This window comes from Poecile atricapillus, chromosome 1, assembly GCF_030490865.1.
Source record: "Poecile atricapillus isolate bPoeAtr1 chromosome 1, bPoeAtr1.hap1, whole genome shotgun sequence".
Classification (NCBI taxonomy): Eukaryota; Metazoa; Chordata; class Aves; order Passeriformes; family Paridae; genus Poecile; species Poecile atricapillus.
This window is the reverse complement of record NC_081249.1, coordinates 124,613,568-124,631,886: the sequence shown is the minus strand read 5'-3', so window position 1 is coordinate 124,631,886 and position 18,319 is coordinate 124,613,568. Positions and strand designations below refer to the sequence as shown.

The window sequence follows — 18,319 nt, the reverse complement described above, 5'->3', positions numbered from 1 at the left end:
CTGTCTGGTTGGGTTGCACATACATATTTTTCAAATAAAGTTATCAGTTTTCTTGAGATACTATCATGAAATAAGGAAAGCTGTCCTTATCTCAAGTATTGTATGAATTTAATTTAAAAGAATTAAATATGCATAATGTTTCACTGTGAAATGGGGAGCAGGTCTGAGGAAAGATAAAGTAGGAAAGTTGCACAGAACCGTGTTTCCAGGAAATACCTGAACACCATAAGGCAACAGGCATGCAGTGACCTAGACCAGGGGAGAAATATTTTTCAACTGAGGCCTTTCAGACAACAACTAAAATAATTTAGTGGTAGTCCATAGCAAGTTGTTGGATTATGCATGACCTTATTTACAACAATCCTTAGTTTTGGTAGCAAAAAAAGAAAATCTGCTTGCATGGCAAAAACCTGTGTGCAATAACTAAAACACATTAAGCATCACAGGAAATATCTACGTGTTTGGGTTTTGTTCCTAGGCTGAGAAACTTATCCCACCTGCCACTGTGTGGTCAGCTGTGTGGTTTTACTGACTGAAATAATAACCAGTAAAACCAGTTTATCTGAGAAATTCTTTTCTCTCCAGAAATTTGTGTCACTGAAGAAAGGAGGTCTCGAAGGCACGAAGAAGGGCATGCAGAATGTAGATTCCTGGTTAAAACCAGATGTCTGATTGCTGCAGGAACAGAATGACACTTTCTGAGGCTGTCAGGAGACCCACAGCCTGCCCTGACACTGCTACACACATCACACGCTCCGTGGACAATTACACCATCCCACATCCCAAAACCAGCTCCCCAATTTACTCCTGGCTCTGGTTCATTAGCACTTGATGGGATATTTTCCAGCTTTTTTGTACTTATACCAGATAAAGACTAACTGCAAGCTTTCCTTTCAGTCAGGGGCCTGAAGTGAAAGAAACTGAGTTAATTTTGACTTAAATTTTGACTGGTTTTTGGACAGAAAATGGTTTTAAAGACAAAGTAAAGTAGTTAAGTACAAAAAATGGAAGAATTATTTATTTTTATTTTGCTGTGAAGCAAATACATTATTTACCCCATTCAGGGAACACTGAAAATGAGCGATCTCTGATTAAAAAAGAATATTAAAATAATCTGGTGGACATCACCAGGTTTTGGAGCTCCTGTTTGGTGACAGGCTTGGATTACAAGAATTCTGAGTTGAGCAGTGAGAGAAATTCATTAAACAGCAAAGTATTCATTGATATTTGCTCAAAATACACTGATAAACAAGGAACCAATAAATAAAATAAATTCAGATTATGCCTCAGGTTTTTTTAGGTGAGTACAGGGGCAAGAAGGAGTGCTATTTAATACCTGAAATATCTATACCTTTGTATTTCCTTCCAGGATGGAAGTGTGGTCCTTTTAGCCTATTTACATCTCCTTCTACAGCCTGTTTTACAGATAAAAGTATCATCTCTCTGTGGATCTCCTAAAAGAGATTTAAACACAACATCTTCACCAAAGAGTAGACAATGGAAAAACTGAAACTGTGCCAAAATTAAGCATAATTTCCTATTCACAAGTGTGCAGATTCTGATTTCTGAGCAAAATTTGAAGAGGGAGGAAGAATCTTGAACTATACCATGCCAGCTGAAACTGGACAAAAGGTAATTTCCCACTGGATGTTGACTGGTAAGTGAAGAGAGGAAACAATAGTGAGCAGCATCCTTACTGACAGTCAATTCATGAAAAATTGGATGTGAAAAAACTCAGAGATGAAAATTTCCTAAATGAGAATGTGGATGCTACCCTTGGCTTGCACAGTAGCCAAAATTGGGGAAGAAATGGATCACATACAGACAAACCCCCAGAAAGTAGGTGCGACAGTGATACTCAGCATGAACTTCAGCAGAACTGGGGAATGGGTAGATTAATTCCATTTTTCTGACTCTCCAAAGCAACCACAGGATAATCATGAACAGACAAAATATTTGGATGATCACAAATATGAAAAATGAGAAATGTGGTGCAGCCACTTCAATATACTCCAAGAATATTACAGGATGAAAAGGCAAAAATGACAGTATTTGGACAAGATCACCGCATTTTTGTTATGTCTGAAATTCACAAAATATCAGATACAAGTAATGTGTGTGGGATGTGACATAAAATTTTGAACATTTGTTCTTGGGTCTGTTAGCTGTTTGTGTACCATTACATAACCAGTGACCCACATGTGTGGCATGCTAAGTATTTTATTTTTTAGTGTAGTAATTCTAAGGCTCCCTCAAAAGAAAGGGTTTTTATGGAAAACACTTGCTAGATAGGAAAATCACTGATATAATACCCCAGTAACAACCCTTCAAAGCCTAAACTCGCTTCATTCCTCCACCTACGCCGTGGATGTTTTGTTACTGAACACAGAGAAGGGCAAACAATCCTCTCCCCTCATGCCAGACTCGGAATGTTGTAATTCTCTTTTCCACAGTAGGAATGTTGTGATGCACACTGTGGGAATAGTGATGTGACACAGCAGAGGGAGCACCTCTGCTCATCCCCATCTCCTGGGTGGATCTTTCTAGAAAATTTTCATGGAATATGAAGTTGAATCCCTTTGTACACAGCATTTTTCCCAAATTCTCGGTTCCTAATTCTCTGCTGCTGCTGCTACAACTCAAACACACTGGCAAACCCTGTAGCTGAAGCTGTGCTGACTCATCCACATTTTCTCCAAGTCTCTGTTGGGATCTTCATTTTACAGAGAGGCCTTCAGGGACACCTCAAACTTTGTGTCTTCATAGCAAAAGCCTTTTTTTACCATCCCCTTGTCTATTCCTTACACAGACACCACAAACACCACGCCTCTCATTTCAGCTTTTATTTGGGTATTTTTAAGTTAAGTTGCTCAAGTCCATTTTCCATCAATACAGACACTAAAAACTGAGATCAACATTTAAGGCAACATTAGCATCCATGCCAAGCTCAATATGCAAACCACGTCCTCCAAGCAGCACAGCATCCCAGAACTGCCACAGCTCCTCCATCACACGTTCCCTTCCCGTCTGGCCTCTGCTGTCCCACGCCACGCTCAGGAATTCCATTCTGATGCACAGTCTCAAGTAAGACCTTGCCATTTGTGTTTTTTTATTTTTTTATAGTTTCTTTTTTAGGAACAAGACCTTTTTTGCACAAGGTGACACGAGTGAGATACGCCTCAGGGTGAAAGTACGCAGTTGACTTACGTCACGATACCGTACAGAATCTTTTTTTAAAAAATACATTTAACATCATTATTCAATGACTTTAGTATGGACATTACACATATTTAGCCTTTTGGTAAAGGCTGTATGTTGAGAGTTGTTAGAATGATAATTTTGCTTTAAATTCTGATTTCTTTAGTGTTACTGTTGACAAGTGTTTGAGTTAGGGATGCCCAAGTGCAACTTCCAGGTAAGAATATTTACAAGTATACAAAAGACCACATAGTTTTGAATACACCCACTATTCTTAATACAGAGTAAATAAGGATTTGTCTTGTGCCCATGGAACATTTCAACAGGTGGGTCTTGCTTTTCTTTTTTCCTCTTTTACAGTAAAAGGAAAGTTTTTACTTTTCCTTAAGGAGTGTATTTATTACAAGATGGTTAGCGTACATATATCACGTAACATACACGTGTTAAAATTAACCAGTTACAAAATAAGCAGTGGTATGTATATCTTCATATAACCTAAGAACAGGATCAGTATTTTACAAAGTACATATAAAAGTACTTCATATACAAAGAAAAATACAAATGTGCAAACACCATTGTCACAGGTGGAAATTTGTCAATTGAAAAATGCTAGAAAAATCCTTCATATTTTTGTTTTGAAATTGCAAATGCATTAAAAACAGCTGCATTTCCTATTGTGTGTGGTGAGAAATCTATGTTCCTTTCTGACAAAATACATTAGTTATAAAAAAACCCACAAAGTTTAATAACTGAAAAATCTTGTAAGTATAGTCAGTTTGGTTAGGCTGACATTAAATTACAAGCAGAACATCTGGAAAAATGAGAAAATAGTGAATCATATATACAGACCTTTTGTAATATTAGTGTGCTATTTAACATATTAACATTTCAAAGTAAAAACAATGGCTTAATTACCTACATATTCTACTCAAAGTCCTCATTATTCGTAGACTGTAAAATTTCAACTAATTTGGGGCTATTAAAAATGTTTTGCCAGGATTTTAAGCAGAACAAACACAAGTTCATCAAAAGTAAAAATCTATAAACAGTCTTCCAATTAATGTGCAAAAAAATGTTTAAAAAGTATCAAATCACAACACCTCAAACTTGATTATGTACATATCTAATATCTGTAAATGCTGTTAACTAGCTAGTTTTGTTTTGTTCTGCTACAAATAACTTACCTCTGTCCTGCAAAATGTCTGCATTGTAAAGACTTCAGTGCAAGTGCTTGCTTCATTGTTTAGTGCATTATCATGTTTGTTATTTTTTATTTTACAGTGAGCAGAACAGCATATAAATTAACACATACAACTCACACACAAAAGATCCTTCATCTACTGAATTCCTAGTTTGTTGTTTTGCTCCAGGGTAGTGTCAGCCAGTTTTCTTTTGTTTATCCCATTGGAATTGCAAATAGAATCTAAAATAAAAAGTGCTATCTATGGTCTCCAGGTAATCCCTAGGTTTTGAAATTCCATAACGACATTGCAGAAGCACTCAGCAGAGCACGAGATAAGAGAATGACCCACACACTGAGAAGACACTTGAAAGTCTGGCATCAGGCAATTTCACTTGTTTTGGTCTTTAAAAATATCGACTGTCTATAAACATTGGCAACCTGGTGTGTGTGTCACTGGACCCACAAGCTTCATTTCTTTATTTGTTTTTAGGAATTGTAGGCATGTTCCCTCTTATTCAGGACTGGCTTGGAAATAAGAACATTCTACTTAAAAATCTAAATAAAGTGGAAATATACTTCTTGTTGAAGGGAAAATTTCTACACTTTCTTTTGGACAGGTTTTCTAAAATAATAGCTCTGAACTGAGAAAACTGGGATCAGATGCTAGTGCAAATACAGCCCAGTTTTATAGCTAGGAATTGTACTGAAGAAAGAGCAAATTCAGGATAAATGGATTATTATTTTTTCAAGTCCCTCCTGCAGAAAGAAAATAAAAAATAACAGTTACAGTGGTTATAATTATTAAACAGAACTCATTATGAACTTTTATGGCTGAAATGTAAGGAAGGCGGGTTGTGTGTCAGTAACATTCCAAAACTCAGTTTCTTCCAGGATGAGGTGCTTTAAATGGGACTTTATCATGGAACATTTTCCTCCTTTCTATGCATCTGAAATGCAACTCTGGATCCTGTCCATCCACTGTTGAGCACTCTGTGCATCTTGGGCACAAAAGTTATACACACGTTTATTTGTCTTCAGCTGCAAAGGAAAAACAAGGACACAAAGAAGTCAGCACATGGAAAAGAAAACCTGCAATAAACTGCAATACTCAGTGTGCCCATTGTGTCTGAATGTATCATTTTTGAACTATTGCTGTTGAGAGCGATGCCAGCTACATAAATTTTTTTTTGTCTGAGATGGCACAACAGCTCCTTCCTAGCTCACACCTTCTAGCAGGACTGGAAGCAGGAGCTTAAAAACACAAGGGAAGGAAGTTTCACATAAAGACCAGATATACTTACATCAAAAAATGCCTTTTCACTGGCATGTTTTGGAGCTCCAATTGTTGGAGAAGCAGGAATCACAGTTTCCACTTCTGCAAGGTCTATGTGTCCCTTACAGCTCGTATCCTCACCAGAGTCATAATATCGCAGCTGGAACACGAGAGAAAAAGAATCCACACGTGCTTTTAGATGGACCTTTCAGATTAATTCCCTTTTCCTGGATACAGCCTGGGGGCATTCACTGCTAAGGGTGGGAGGCACAAAGATTACTAAGAGCTGAGGAGGTGGGGGAAGAGTATTTTGTCCCCAGAGCTCCAGAGCAGAGAAGAAAATAACAATGGATTGCTCTGGGCAGAGGGCATGTGAGGCAGGAAAGCAGAGCCTTTTCTTCACTGGTCATTACATGAAACTTCACTGAGGCATTGATAGAACACTTATTCTCTGCATTTCAAGAATTTAAAGTGATCAGCAGAAATTTAAGTGTAATTTTAGGTAATTATAAGCCACACAAAGCTCACATTTTCCTGTACTGCACATAGAGTTTGAATGAAGTCTGTGTTTTTGTTTTTTTTTTCTCCTTACAAAGGAGAAAAAAATGATGTGATATGAAATGATTTGATATGAATATTAAACACTCTGTAAACTGAGTTTCAACATGCAAACAAATTCCAAAAAAAAGTCCCAACAACAAAACCCCCACAAATTCCCATAAGCCAGTGCAAAATAGCAACATAAACTTTCACAGCAAAAGTCAAATAACAGAACTCCAGCTAGGATTGACCTGTATTACTCCTGCATCTATCATACTCAGAAGGTTATTTGGTTATACAAAAAATGTAAAAATATCTTGTTTTCCTGCAAAATGAACCTCTTTCCCTATACACAAGATACATAGGATATATTAGGAAGAATAATTATGAACAGCACATTTGTTGGTATTGACCACACTGATCTCCAAGTACTCAATTAGCATTTCAAGAGATGCCTGTCTTTATCTATACTGCACATTTTAAAATGTATTGACTAAAATGAATTAATATTTTTTTAAACAAAAGCATACATGAGTCTGAGAAGTTAGAACCCCCACTTTGTGGAATATTTGTCTCAGAATATTTTACTGCCTGATGACCCAACATTATTTGAAGTACACAAGATCATAAATTTCTACTGCAGAATTCTGGCGTTCACTGTAAATTGGATAAAAAGTTTAGACCAAGAGATGTCTATTTTTAGTGCTCCTTTTTGTACAGTGATTAGGTAGAACACTTATGAATAATTCTGCTACTAAATTTACAGCACTCTGACTAATTTAAAATACTCCTATATATTTTTAAAATCCTCTCATATATTTTTTATAAAATACTCCTATATGTTTTTTTCTTAAAAATAAAAGGCAAAATACAAAACCCCCTCCATCCACTCAGAATTCTGTATCAGCCACAAGATACACAAGACAAACATTGATAGGTTATGAATGATGTAGCACAGATCACATGGAAAACCATCATTACTAACATTGTTTGTAAGACCAATCTAAAAAAACTCAATAAATAAAAAAGAAGCAACATAATAATAAAAAATTCCATTATCTGGAAAGGTTTTACCTGGTGTTTTGTCACATCCAGCACAAACCAGCGAGGTTTCCAACCTTTCAGCAAAGCTCCTCTTTTGTACAGCGTACCTTCAAAAGATCTGAGAGGGACAGAACACACAGCAGCATGTGATTCCATAATATGGATACCACTGAGAAATAAAACCCCCAAAAGGATAGATATTAAACACTTACTACATTCATATTAAACACTTATTTTCCTGCAGGACAACTAGTAAGATTTAAACCAATAGTTTAGCTATATCACAGGTAACTGTGATGCACAGACAAAAAACCCTTTTGGTACTTTGGATGCATTAAATGTTCAACTGCAATTTGCTTGTGCATCAAAGGAAAGGGAAGGGTGAAGGATGCTGGAGACAGAAGAGGCCCACCCACTAAACAACTAATGTAATCAAATCCAAAAAGAAGGAATAAGGTAGCCACAAAATGTTCTGTGAGCATAAAAGTTTCATTTCTTCCTAAGGCAGAGACTTGTACCAACCTAACAAAATACTCATAAATAAACTGATTATTCAGTTTACCTATTTTCATCATTCTTTGATGTGAAATGATTGTACAGCGTCGTTGTTCTTCTGTCTACCCCATTAGAGGGAGAGATGCTTGAACTCTGCTCCTCACCCAACCCACTGTCAGGTATTTCCAACAAAGACCTCTTTTGATAGGAATGCAGATTAGGAGACATCATTCCTGAGGAGCCAGAAGGATGTCTCCGGAGCTGAAAAAGAGGGAAAGAGAAAAAAAAGGGTAATGCAATGTGTCTTGCATTGTGAGACAGGCTCAGTGCTGTACTGATAATAAATAAATACATGGTGAAACAGGTAACTTGGGAACTACTGTGAGGCCAAAGAAAGATTTTCCTAATACAAGTCAGTGCTGCCTCAGAGAAGAAGCCAGAAGGATGGCAATTCTCTGCATTTCTTAGGTAGAAGGGTTCACAAGATGTGAGAAATAAGCATTCCAGAAAAGCTTCAAATAATATATGAAGTGACATAATACTAAACAGTGTTTGCCTTGCTTTCTCAGAAGCATCTAAAACTAAACAGAGATTTGGGCACAATAAATTTTCCTGATTTCAAAGGGAGGAAGGAGGGAAAGGAAAAACTACACCTTCCAAGAGCTAATTTACAGATCCATGTAATTTTAGTAGAATCTCAATAAACTGGAACAAGAGGGATCCTGTACTTGGTCTTAATCTAAATGACAACACTCTACAGATACAGTCTTGAACTGGTAACTCACTGTGCAAAGTGCAGAGGCCAAGCTCCCAAAAAGCAGTATCTAGGATTACTCCTGGTACACACAGAGAGCAAAGAGGCAGCCTTTCACTTAGAAAATATCTATATTGACAGCTCTTCTTGTTACCACAGTCAGGAATTGGACACAAAAGCGTGAATATTTCTTATCTCTACTTAGAAACTATATCTTCATTCAGCCATGGAAATATCTTTACTTATCTCTGAGAATTTGTCATATCCTTCTGGCTGCTTTCAGGAATTGAGCTTTTTTAGTACTTCAAGAATCTTTTAAATATATAAAACCATATATCTGTGCATTTGTAAAATGCTCATTTTATCTGTGATTTAAACTACTCTGGAAAGGCAACTAGATAAACAGCACAAGTAAAAATATATTTTTCAACATGAAGAAATAAAAAGCCAATATCATGGGTTAGAACAACATATTCAGTTTTTCAAAAGCAGTCTTTTACTCCAAGAAATACAGTGATTTTGTCAGTGCCTCAGGTAGCCTATATAGCAGGAATGGAATTATTCTACTGGACAAGCTCTTTTCTACTTACATTGTCTTGTCTGGTGTCATCCTTTAGATTCATTTTGACCCTTTCCCACAAAAGCTGCCACCTCTCTGGGCTCTGGTTTAATTTACTTTCCAACCTTTCGATTTCCTGAAACAAGTAACAAGGGTTTTAAGCATAAACATTTCTAACTGATCACTCCCCAGTCATTTTGAAACAACCATTCTCTAGTCAGTGTTTTCACCCAGTGAAGCTCAAACTCCTCTGTCATATGAAGAATAAACTGAGATCCATCAGAATCAGGAGTCAAAGACACCCAAGGCCAGCATCAGCCACATTTGCTCTTCCCAGGCTGGAGGAGCCACCAGGATTTCAGTTCTCCCCCAGTTCTCCTGAACACACAAAATCCAACACCCACTGCCCTAACAGAAACACAACACTGATAAGGACAGGCTGTATTTTATGAAAATATTTACAAAGAACAAATTCTGTGCTGCGACACCAACATTGTACATTGGCCAATATTAACATTTACCCTGGTTTATAAAATGTGATACAAAGCTGTAATAAAAGAAGGAAATGAAACAGAAAGATTTATTCAATTTGGATGCCAAACTGTAACAACATGTTCTTGTTGTGGAACTTGGGAATATGACCTATGTTGATAACCTCCAGTTAGGGTTATTTCCTGTTAATAAAACAGTGCAAAGTTAAGTAAAAAGAGGCAATTTTATGAGTTTATGTTTACTTGTGAACACTCATTGATACATTTGTCAAGACTTTGAAGTGTGGTCCATATTCCTTGCCATGCTTCTTAACTCCATTTTTATTTTCAACAACCACATTGTTATGAAAATCTCCTTATTAATTAAATAAAATTAAAACTTCAATTTTTCAAATTCAATTAAGAATTAATGATGGAATAAAAAATTGCCACTGGAAAGGCTTCCCATGCTATATAGAAGACAACTAAACACTTAAGACATTTATTTTCGAAGTAGAGAAAGTAAATCTCTACTTACTTCTACCCTACCTAATAATTTAAGTAGACTTCATAATATTGTCCAATTTCTATTGGTCTTCTGATTGAAAATTTTTTCAGGAAATTGCTATTAATTGAAAGACAGAAAATTATTATACTTTTAAAGTAAGAAAACATTTTGATAAGGAAAGCAACTTCTGAACTAAATTTTGAACTCTTAGGTGAAAATAAAAAGCCAGCATTTGACAACGTTTCTATAAAATTTTCTACAAACTTTTCCTCCCTGAAAGTAAACTAGAAAACTCCAAAGTGAAACTAAATATAAGAAATGTGGCTTAACAGCAAGAATCAAACAAGAAGCTTTAAATGCCGAAGGTATGAAAGTCACATATGCTCTCTTTCTGCTAAGAAATAAAACCAGAATACTTTTGTTTGGAGTATCTTCAGGTAGTTAAAAAAATAAGGAATGATGAACACAAGCCAGGCTAAAGCCTTCTCTAGATTACTTGTCTTTGAAAGTGCTGAATACATTTCTGGAGGCATACAACAGAATCCATTTACCACACATTTTAAAAAGTAACATTATTTCCAAATTGCTGCTAAAGGATATAAGCTCTTTATTGCTCTATGTTAGTCAGTTTAATCTGATCATTCTCTTTCTGCCCTAGTCTTGACTTCTGAGTACGAGTCCTTCTCTGTAGAATCTGGAAGTAACTGAAACGTGTTACTTAGCAACTGGGTCACATTCCTTCTTTTTTGGCTCCACAGCAAGTAGTGCTTCCAGAACTTAAAATGAAAAACTTTCATGAAAAACTTTCAACAATCTCCTGTATATAACTTGAAAAGTTAGGACTAAATTCTCCTTTAATAGACCTCATGTAAAAAAAAACATACATGGCAATAAATCACTAAGATTTACTCTTGCCTCTTCATTTTAAAATTTTACAGAAAGCAGCCGATTTTTTTATTCCTTTCCATGTGTGGAATGGACTCTGAGTAGATGTATTTCCTTGAAAGAAAAAAAAATCTTTAAATATATCTCTCTGGTTCATCTCCTGTTGTCCAGGCTTAGAGGAGAATATATATATAAAAAGAAAGGTTAGAAAGGTTTCAACAAATTCAATTATGAGACTATCCATTTCCTGCAATTAATAACAAGCAATCAGCATTACTGTGCCTTTCAGAAGATCTGCTAAATAGCCTGCTTTGGGGATATTTGAATGTTACAGACAGGAGTTACATCTGCAGGAGCTCCAGAAGCCTGGAGACTGATCACCTCCTCTGCACCCACAATGTGTCTGTGAATGCACACAGGTTCATTTCTCACAATTCTTACAAGTACCAGAATCTGATCCGCTCTTAAAAGAAAAGCATCACATTCTACCATGAAAATTCTGAATTAAGGCACTCAATAACTTCTCTGTTTCACCTTTACATCCAGAAGCGCACTATCTAGTTTTCAATTGAAAAATATCTTTAGAACAAACAAATTTGGGCTTATCATTATAAACTAAGCGAGAATCAATCTTCCCCAGTAATTTATGATGCTAAATATGGTCTCAGTTGAAACATTTTTTGGATACCAACACATTCTCAGTGGATTTATGATTAAAGAGAGGTCTTTCTCCTACATCAGCAATAGCCCTAAATTAACAACTTGTTTTAAAAGAAAGTTCACTTTGCTTTTTAAACTTAGAAGAATATTTTTGTAACCTTTATACAACCTCTCCAAAGTTTTCCAAATGTTCTCTCCATTGCTATCTTTTATTACTATAATCTAATTCACAAATAACATTTAAACTCTATAAAACCTGACCCACATATCTTTAGCCTATAGTATGGCAGTTTCCCTGTTATATGGCAGTTTCTCACAGTTGTGGATGTGGATTGTCTGGCATCTACCCCGGGAAGAAATGCAGGAGAACACTGTTGTATTCCTGATGTGCTTCTGGCTCTGGTTACCTGATACAAAAGCTCTCTGTGCTTTGCTGAAAAATCCCTGCAATGACCCTTGCTGAGAGGCTGCTCTTCCTTTGCTTCTGGCAGGTTAGAAGCTCTGAGAAATTCTGACTTATTTTGAGTCAAGGGGGATTTTTACATGAGATTCTCTTTATTTATTATTTTTTTTATTGGGCATTGCTCCTTTGTTTGATCAATTAGGATTGGAAGGAGCAGACCAAAAGGAATTTGAGGAATGTGCCAGAATAAAGCTAACTCTCTATCAAAATCTTCAAGGATTCACATCCATTCAGAAGTTTCCTGCATTAAGACTTGCAAAAAGTCATCATTGATTCAGGAGAATTGGGGGCCTACAGCATATCCTGATTTTCCAAGCATTGGAACAGTGGGCTCCATAATCCCAGCTTTAATATAAGGTAAAGTCTGCAAAGAGTTTTCAAAATAAAACACTGCACACAGGGATGTGTTTCTGGACATACAAGAGGCTTGAAACAATGGAAGTGAAGAATGCCCTGGTCATTTTCCTGCACTGTCAATTATGATAATAACCAAATGTCAGGCTGTTAATTAATTGTAATCATCAAGTATCTTCACCTTGAAGAGAGGACAGATGTTAAATCACTCTAAATAACTACAACAATGATGATAATGGGAACATTTTTCATTTTCTAATGAAGAAAGAAGAAAACCTAAGCAGCCTAAGTGAGCCCGAACAAGAAAAAGCCCAAATCAAGCATCTATTTAAAGTAACAAAATATTTTAAAGAATCTAAATTTATCAGTTTGGTTCTAGTAAACATGAATAAACTAAGAGCAATCATGGCAAGCTTTTTTGAGAAATGTGGGCCAATATTGAGTTAATGTTTATGTATCTGCTTCCCAATTAAAATCAACAAGTGTCAGATTCTATTTTCTGATCCGTCCAAGACATTGGGTCGTTATTTTACCACACACCTACTTTAAAATGAGGAGAAAGAGGTCAAGAAATCAAGATTCACCATTTGCCCACATGAAAATAGCTGTTCCTGCATTTCCTACAAAAGGCAACCTAAAATTTTATTTATTCTTTAAAGCAGACAGTGAAAAAATGAATCCATGAGGAGTAATTGACTACAATTAAAGCACACTCCCAGGGAAGTGTGAATTCAGAACATCATCAGCTTTGCAGGAAGTCTGATTGATTCCCAGAACCAGCATCACATCTCCAGATCATCCAGTCAGTCTTACTAAAGAGTTGTTTTGACATCTATCATGATCCTTTTAATAACAGTATATCTGTAAGGCAATAACTTCAATAAAAATTAAACATTAATTTTGTGAGCATAACAGAATTTACTGTTCTGTGCAACACAAGTACTCACATTTAAAAGGCTGGTGATGGCATCAGGCTGTATTTTTTTTACATCATCATAACATGGCCACACTATTTTCCTCTTACTCTGAGAGACTGAACCATCTGTTTGGTCATTTTCTTCTGAAACACTGCACTTTGCAGGTACCATGGTCCAATCATAGGAAGGTCCTGTAGCCAAAATCTCTTCTACATAATAATCCCACTTTTTGAGGCTGGACATATTTACATTTGGCTTCAGTGCCTATTTGAAACAAAGTGTTATTATAATGACATGAAGAAAGCCTTTGAATTTAAGATTTACAACACAATACCTGTATTTTCCAGATTATTCTAAACTGAATTCTACAATGGTGAGTGTACTGTGAATTTTCTAAAATTACTCAAGACACAGCCCAGTCTAGGGGACAGACACTATCATAGAAGACAGAGATGATGTGATTCAATCAGATTGTTATGAAATGCATCCCATTATGACTCTAAGGTCAATGACTAAAGTCAGTTCCCCTTTAAAGACAATTTTAATAATAATTTATATAATGTAATGAAATCAAAGAAGGAACCTCATTTAGTTTACTAGGATGCATGAATGCATGTTGCAGAATTTGGCCCTTTAAATTACATTTCCATGACTTTCAGACACTGCTCCAATCAATCAGGTAAGGTCAATTTTGTTCACCAAATACTTAACTTGGTTCAGAACAATTAAGATATCAAAATGCACTCAAGGAATCACTCAGAATAACAAATCACCTGTTATTCTATGAAAAATCATACCTCAATTTCAGCAGGGGCATAGAGGTAATTGAAGAAAATAGGGCTCCTTTTATGCATCTTTTCAATACATTCCCAAATACAAATTCCTTTCTTGGCATGCTTATCTCCTTTATCTTCAAACAATGTTCCTGGGGAAAAGAAGAGCAGCAAAAGGATGGCTTTTTAATAATGCTCAACAAATGGTAAAGTACAGCCTAAAGAAATTTCACAGATTGATGGTATAGCAAAGTCTACTATTAAATGTCACCGCAACAGGAAATAAAGAAGATAAATAATAGAAATTAACCATTTTTTGGAATGAAATGATTGCTCGAGTCTAATCTGCCCCACAGCTACCACAGTTTTCACAAAAATCATTAAAATTGATCATATGCCATGAGAAGCAGCCCACAAAGCAGAGAAATTTGGAGCATGTTTTAGTGGACAAGTCCCAAGAGCAGCCTCAGCTGTGGTTATGTAGCCCCAGTAAGGTGGCTCTGAGGGCAGCTAAGGCCTTGGGAGCAGAAAGGTTGCACATGACAGATGGAGTGAAACAGAAAATATAAAAAGAGAAACTCTGAAGATAATGCAAGAGGAAGAAGTGGGAGGTAATCGATGGAAAGGCTTTTCTTTCCTGCAACTTTATGCACTCTCTGATGGATTCACAGAGATTCTGTTTCTGTTAAAAGAAGGTATTTAGTAGGGAAAATGGATCTATGTGGAAAAATTGCTAAAAACCCTGAGGCATGGCACTAATTTCCTGCACTTTCTCTCAGGGCCATCAGAGGCATGGCTCAGGAATCACTGAAGCAGAAAATAATACATTTTTCTCACTTCCATTTTGCTTTCTAGATCTGAAATGTGATGATCATTATGTGGTCACCACATAGCTACTGGACCACCTTAACCCAGGCAAACTTTTGTAGACCAAATATTGAGGAGAAAAATATCAGCAACTACAAAAGCAATATGCAATACACAAAGTTCACACATACCATGTTCTAGTCTTTCATAATCTGAATCCAGAAGAAATGTTTTAAATCGATTTGATATGTGATGAAAAGCCAGAAACTTCAGATAATATTGATTGAACTCAAACTCTGTCGGGTATTGGTTATGAATCTAAAAAATAAAATTAAAAAAATAAAGAAAAAAAAAAAGGAAAAAAGTGGATATTGAGGTATAATACAAAGAGATATGTAAGAAATAATAAAGTGAAATGACAGCAAAACAATTCCCCCATGAATGCTGAAAACAAATTGCAAGTGTCACAAAAATCCTTCTAACATTTTGTCATAGATTATGTATTATGTCATGTCATAAATTAATGTAATGTCTATGCTGCAAAAACATTTCAGAGCTGATAGAGTGAACTGTGTAATCAGCAAAATTATACTCTGTACAAACCCCATGATTCTTCCAGGAAATCCAACTGGATATAAAATTTCTATGATAATTCTTCAGTCACCATGTAACTTCACAGGTAAAGATGCTACTCCTGGGTGTGGCTGGAATTCAAACTTTAACTGAAAGGTTTCAAGTTGGATTTCTTGCTATTGCTCAGAGCCCCACGAGGCAGACAAGTAAAGAGACAATGCTGCAAAGGACATTCCATCTACCACCCCTGACACAGCCAATTTCTCAAGTACTTACTAGTCTACACATATCTCTTCCTTTTCAAAATATGACCTAAAATACTAGAATATGAAAAAGACCCCACACTGAGGAGGTGTCTTGCCATTATTCTTTTAAAACAGTAAAAACCATGTCATTCCTTAAATTGTTACCCTCATTAGGCTGTGGATCTGTCTGATTCAGTGAATGTCTCCAACGTGAGTCAGGAGCTGATATTTATTTAAGAAAACTATACAAGATTATCAGAGTACAGTGCTGTGAAATGGCTGATTCTTCACAGCTGCTTCTCTTTAACATTATCATAAAGAGCCTGATGTAGGATTTTAAGCATGAAGTTTAATATTCATGGCAAAAAAATTTAGCATTAGTTACTGATATTTATACTTGATATCCATATAAAATGAAAGATTCTAAAACTCTTGATGAGATAGTGCTTGGAGAAATTTCATGAGTTAATTTAAAATTTATTTTTCAAATAAGTTTGTGACTCATGATCTTTACTTTCAGAATAAACATGGCAATTACCTGAAAATTCCCAACTGCAGTGGAAATAAGTATACCTTGCATTTGAAAAAGAAACTGCTGATTCAGAATTTCACATTTGAAATAAGCCCCACAATTTGATGTCTCACATCAAACCTGCAACACACCTTTACTTCTGCAATCTGTATCTTGTCTTTTGCATTCCCACCACTCATTTTCCTGTTCCAGATTTTCTCTCTAATCTCTTATCAGTTTCTTAGCTTGCCAGTGACTCAATGGGGCTTTTTCAGTACTGATGGGAACCATTATGAAGATTACTTGAAACTCCTTACATTTGGATTCCCACATAGACCAGCCAAATAAAGGGGCAAAAAGTGTCAGGCAAGGAGAGGTTTTCTCCCGAACATACAACAGTGACAGGAAAATCCCTTGAAAGGACCTAGAAACACCCACACAGCATTTCAGTCAGAGAATTTGTTGTTACTGTATCTCAATATTATCTTGGGGCTGGGCATTTAAAGTGCTAAGATACTTTAAGACATGTCAGTTCAATATACCCACTCTTATTTAATCCCCATTTTGCCCCTGATACAAATACTACATTCCTGCACTGATTTGTAACAATAAAGCTAAGCAATTTTTTTTTCTATAATAAATTTAGGACTTCAATTTTATAGACAAATATTTAGCTCTATTTATAAAAAAGTTATTTTTCCATATCTTCTTTAGTACATATTTTCTCCTTGTGTTAGGAGAAGGTTTTTTTAATATACTGTAAGAAGGAAAGGCAACATTCTGCTATTTGACATGAAATATATACAGGGTCTTAACTTCTACTTATGGTCCAACAATTATTTTAATCCATGTAAGAGTTACAAGAACAAGCTGCTGATAAAATCCTGTCATAGATTTAAATTTTGTGGGTGATTCCCTTTCTGAGATTTCTGGATTAACTATAAGTTATTATAATATAATTTAGTTTTTAAGAGGAAACAGCTATAAAACATTTCTGAAAGAGGTAAACAATGCAGTAATTGTTGTCATAATCTCCATAATATATGAACATTTAAACCCTGATTAAACCTGTATGTCTTTCTAATATTATGATTAGAGAAACTCAGCACTTTGGAGCTCTTTTTAAAATGACCATGTTCTCACTGAAGTATCTCCTAAATGTATTTAATATTATTAGTTAATTATTAATATTATAGATCTATCAGCCTTCCTTAGCTTTCTAATACATTTTGGCTTTTTAATTCCATGATATATCAATTGTTAATTAGTCTGAATGAGGAAAATAGCACTCCAAAGCTCCTGTGCTGGTAATGGCTACAAGGCTGCAACCCCTGGAATAACTGAGCACGTCTCCCGTGGGAGCAGCACTCACCTCCTCTTACACAGGGCACTGTGACAGTTCCTCACTGAGCTTGAAAGATGTCAGCTCTAGAAAATCATCCTGTTTTAATTATATTTAATAAATTACCACATAGATTCCGAAGAAAAATAAGAAAAGCTTCCTCACTGACATCACTTGCATAAACTCAGTCTCCTTAGAAGCAGGGAAAGTATCTGCCAGATGCTGCTATTGTGAAAGACTGATTTTGCATTAATAATTCAGCTGACACCTGGAGATATTGGCATAAACAATGACTTTTTATAAGATGATGCAGTTCTAATTTAGGAACCACTGCTTCATTTGTTTTCTCTGTATCTTTAGTTTAACACATGACATTTAATGCATGTACTGGCTCAGTGGTAATTTTCTTACTGCACCCAGTGTATGGATTCTAAAGGTTAAAAATACTTTGAAAGGACCAAATGTTTGCTTCCAGTTAATGGGTAAATTTTAAAAACTGATCACAATATATTACACTTCAGGGTCAAGTTGCAATCTAATTGGATTCTGTAATTCTGTACGAATTTGCACAGAAACCAATGAAACTTCCCAAAAATTTTCAAGTACAGGTGATGCAAAAACTTTATGGTAAATTCATAATAAAATCCAACTAATAATTTGACTTTAAAATCAATTTCCCCAAAAATCACAACCACACTGTTAGAATTTGGTAACTCACTACTATGCCATCATCACGAGTTAGAAGAATAATCTAACTCTAGTTCT

At 35.7% G+C, this 18,319-nt stretch overlaps 1 protein-coding gene across 6 annotated transcripts in view; it reads right to left on the bottom strand.

Annotated features, from left to right (window-relative positions):
* Window positions 1-2,833: 2,833 nt before the first annotated feature.
* The window catches only part of SBF2 (SET binding factor 2), a 232,333-nt gene continuing 216,847 nt past the window's right edge, over window positions 2,834-18,319 (bottom strand). For all 6 annotated transcript variants that reach the window (XM_058858387.1, XM_058858401.1, XM_058858419.1 and 3 more), the window contains 8 exons: window positions 15,075-15,201; window positions 14,101-14,228; window positions 13,334-13,567; window positions 9,078-9,182; window positions 7,801-7,994; window positions 7,269-7,356; window positions 5,683-5,814; window positions 2,834-5,419 (listed from right to left, as the gene is read on the bottom strand). In XM_058858387.1, the coding sequence (XP_058714370.1) occupies window positions 5,321-5,419; window positions 5,683-5,814; window positions 7,269-7,356; window positions 7,801-7,994; window positions 9,078-9,182; window positions 13,334-13,567; window positions 14,101-14,228; window positions 15,075-15,201 (1,107 nt within the window). In that variant the 3' untranslated portion in view covers window positions 2,834-5,320. The remainder of the gene's footprint in view (window positions 5,420-5,682; window positions 5,815-7,268; window positions 7,357-7,800; window positions 7,995-9,077; window positions 9,183-13,333; window positions 13,568-14,100; window positions 14,229-15,074; window positions 15,202-18,319) is intronic.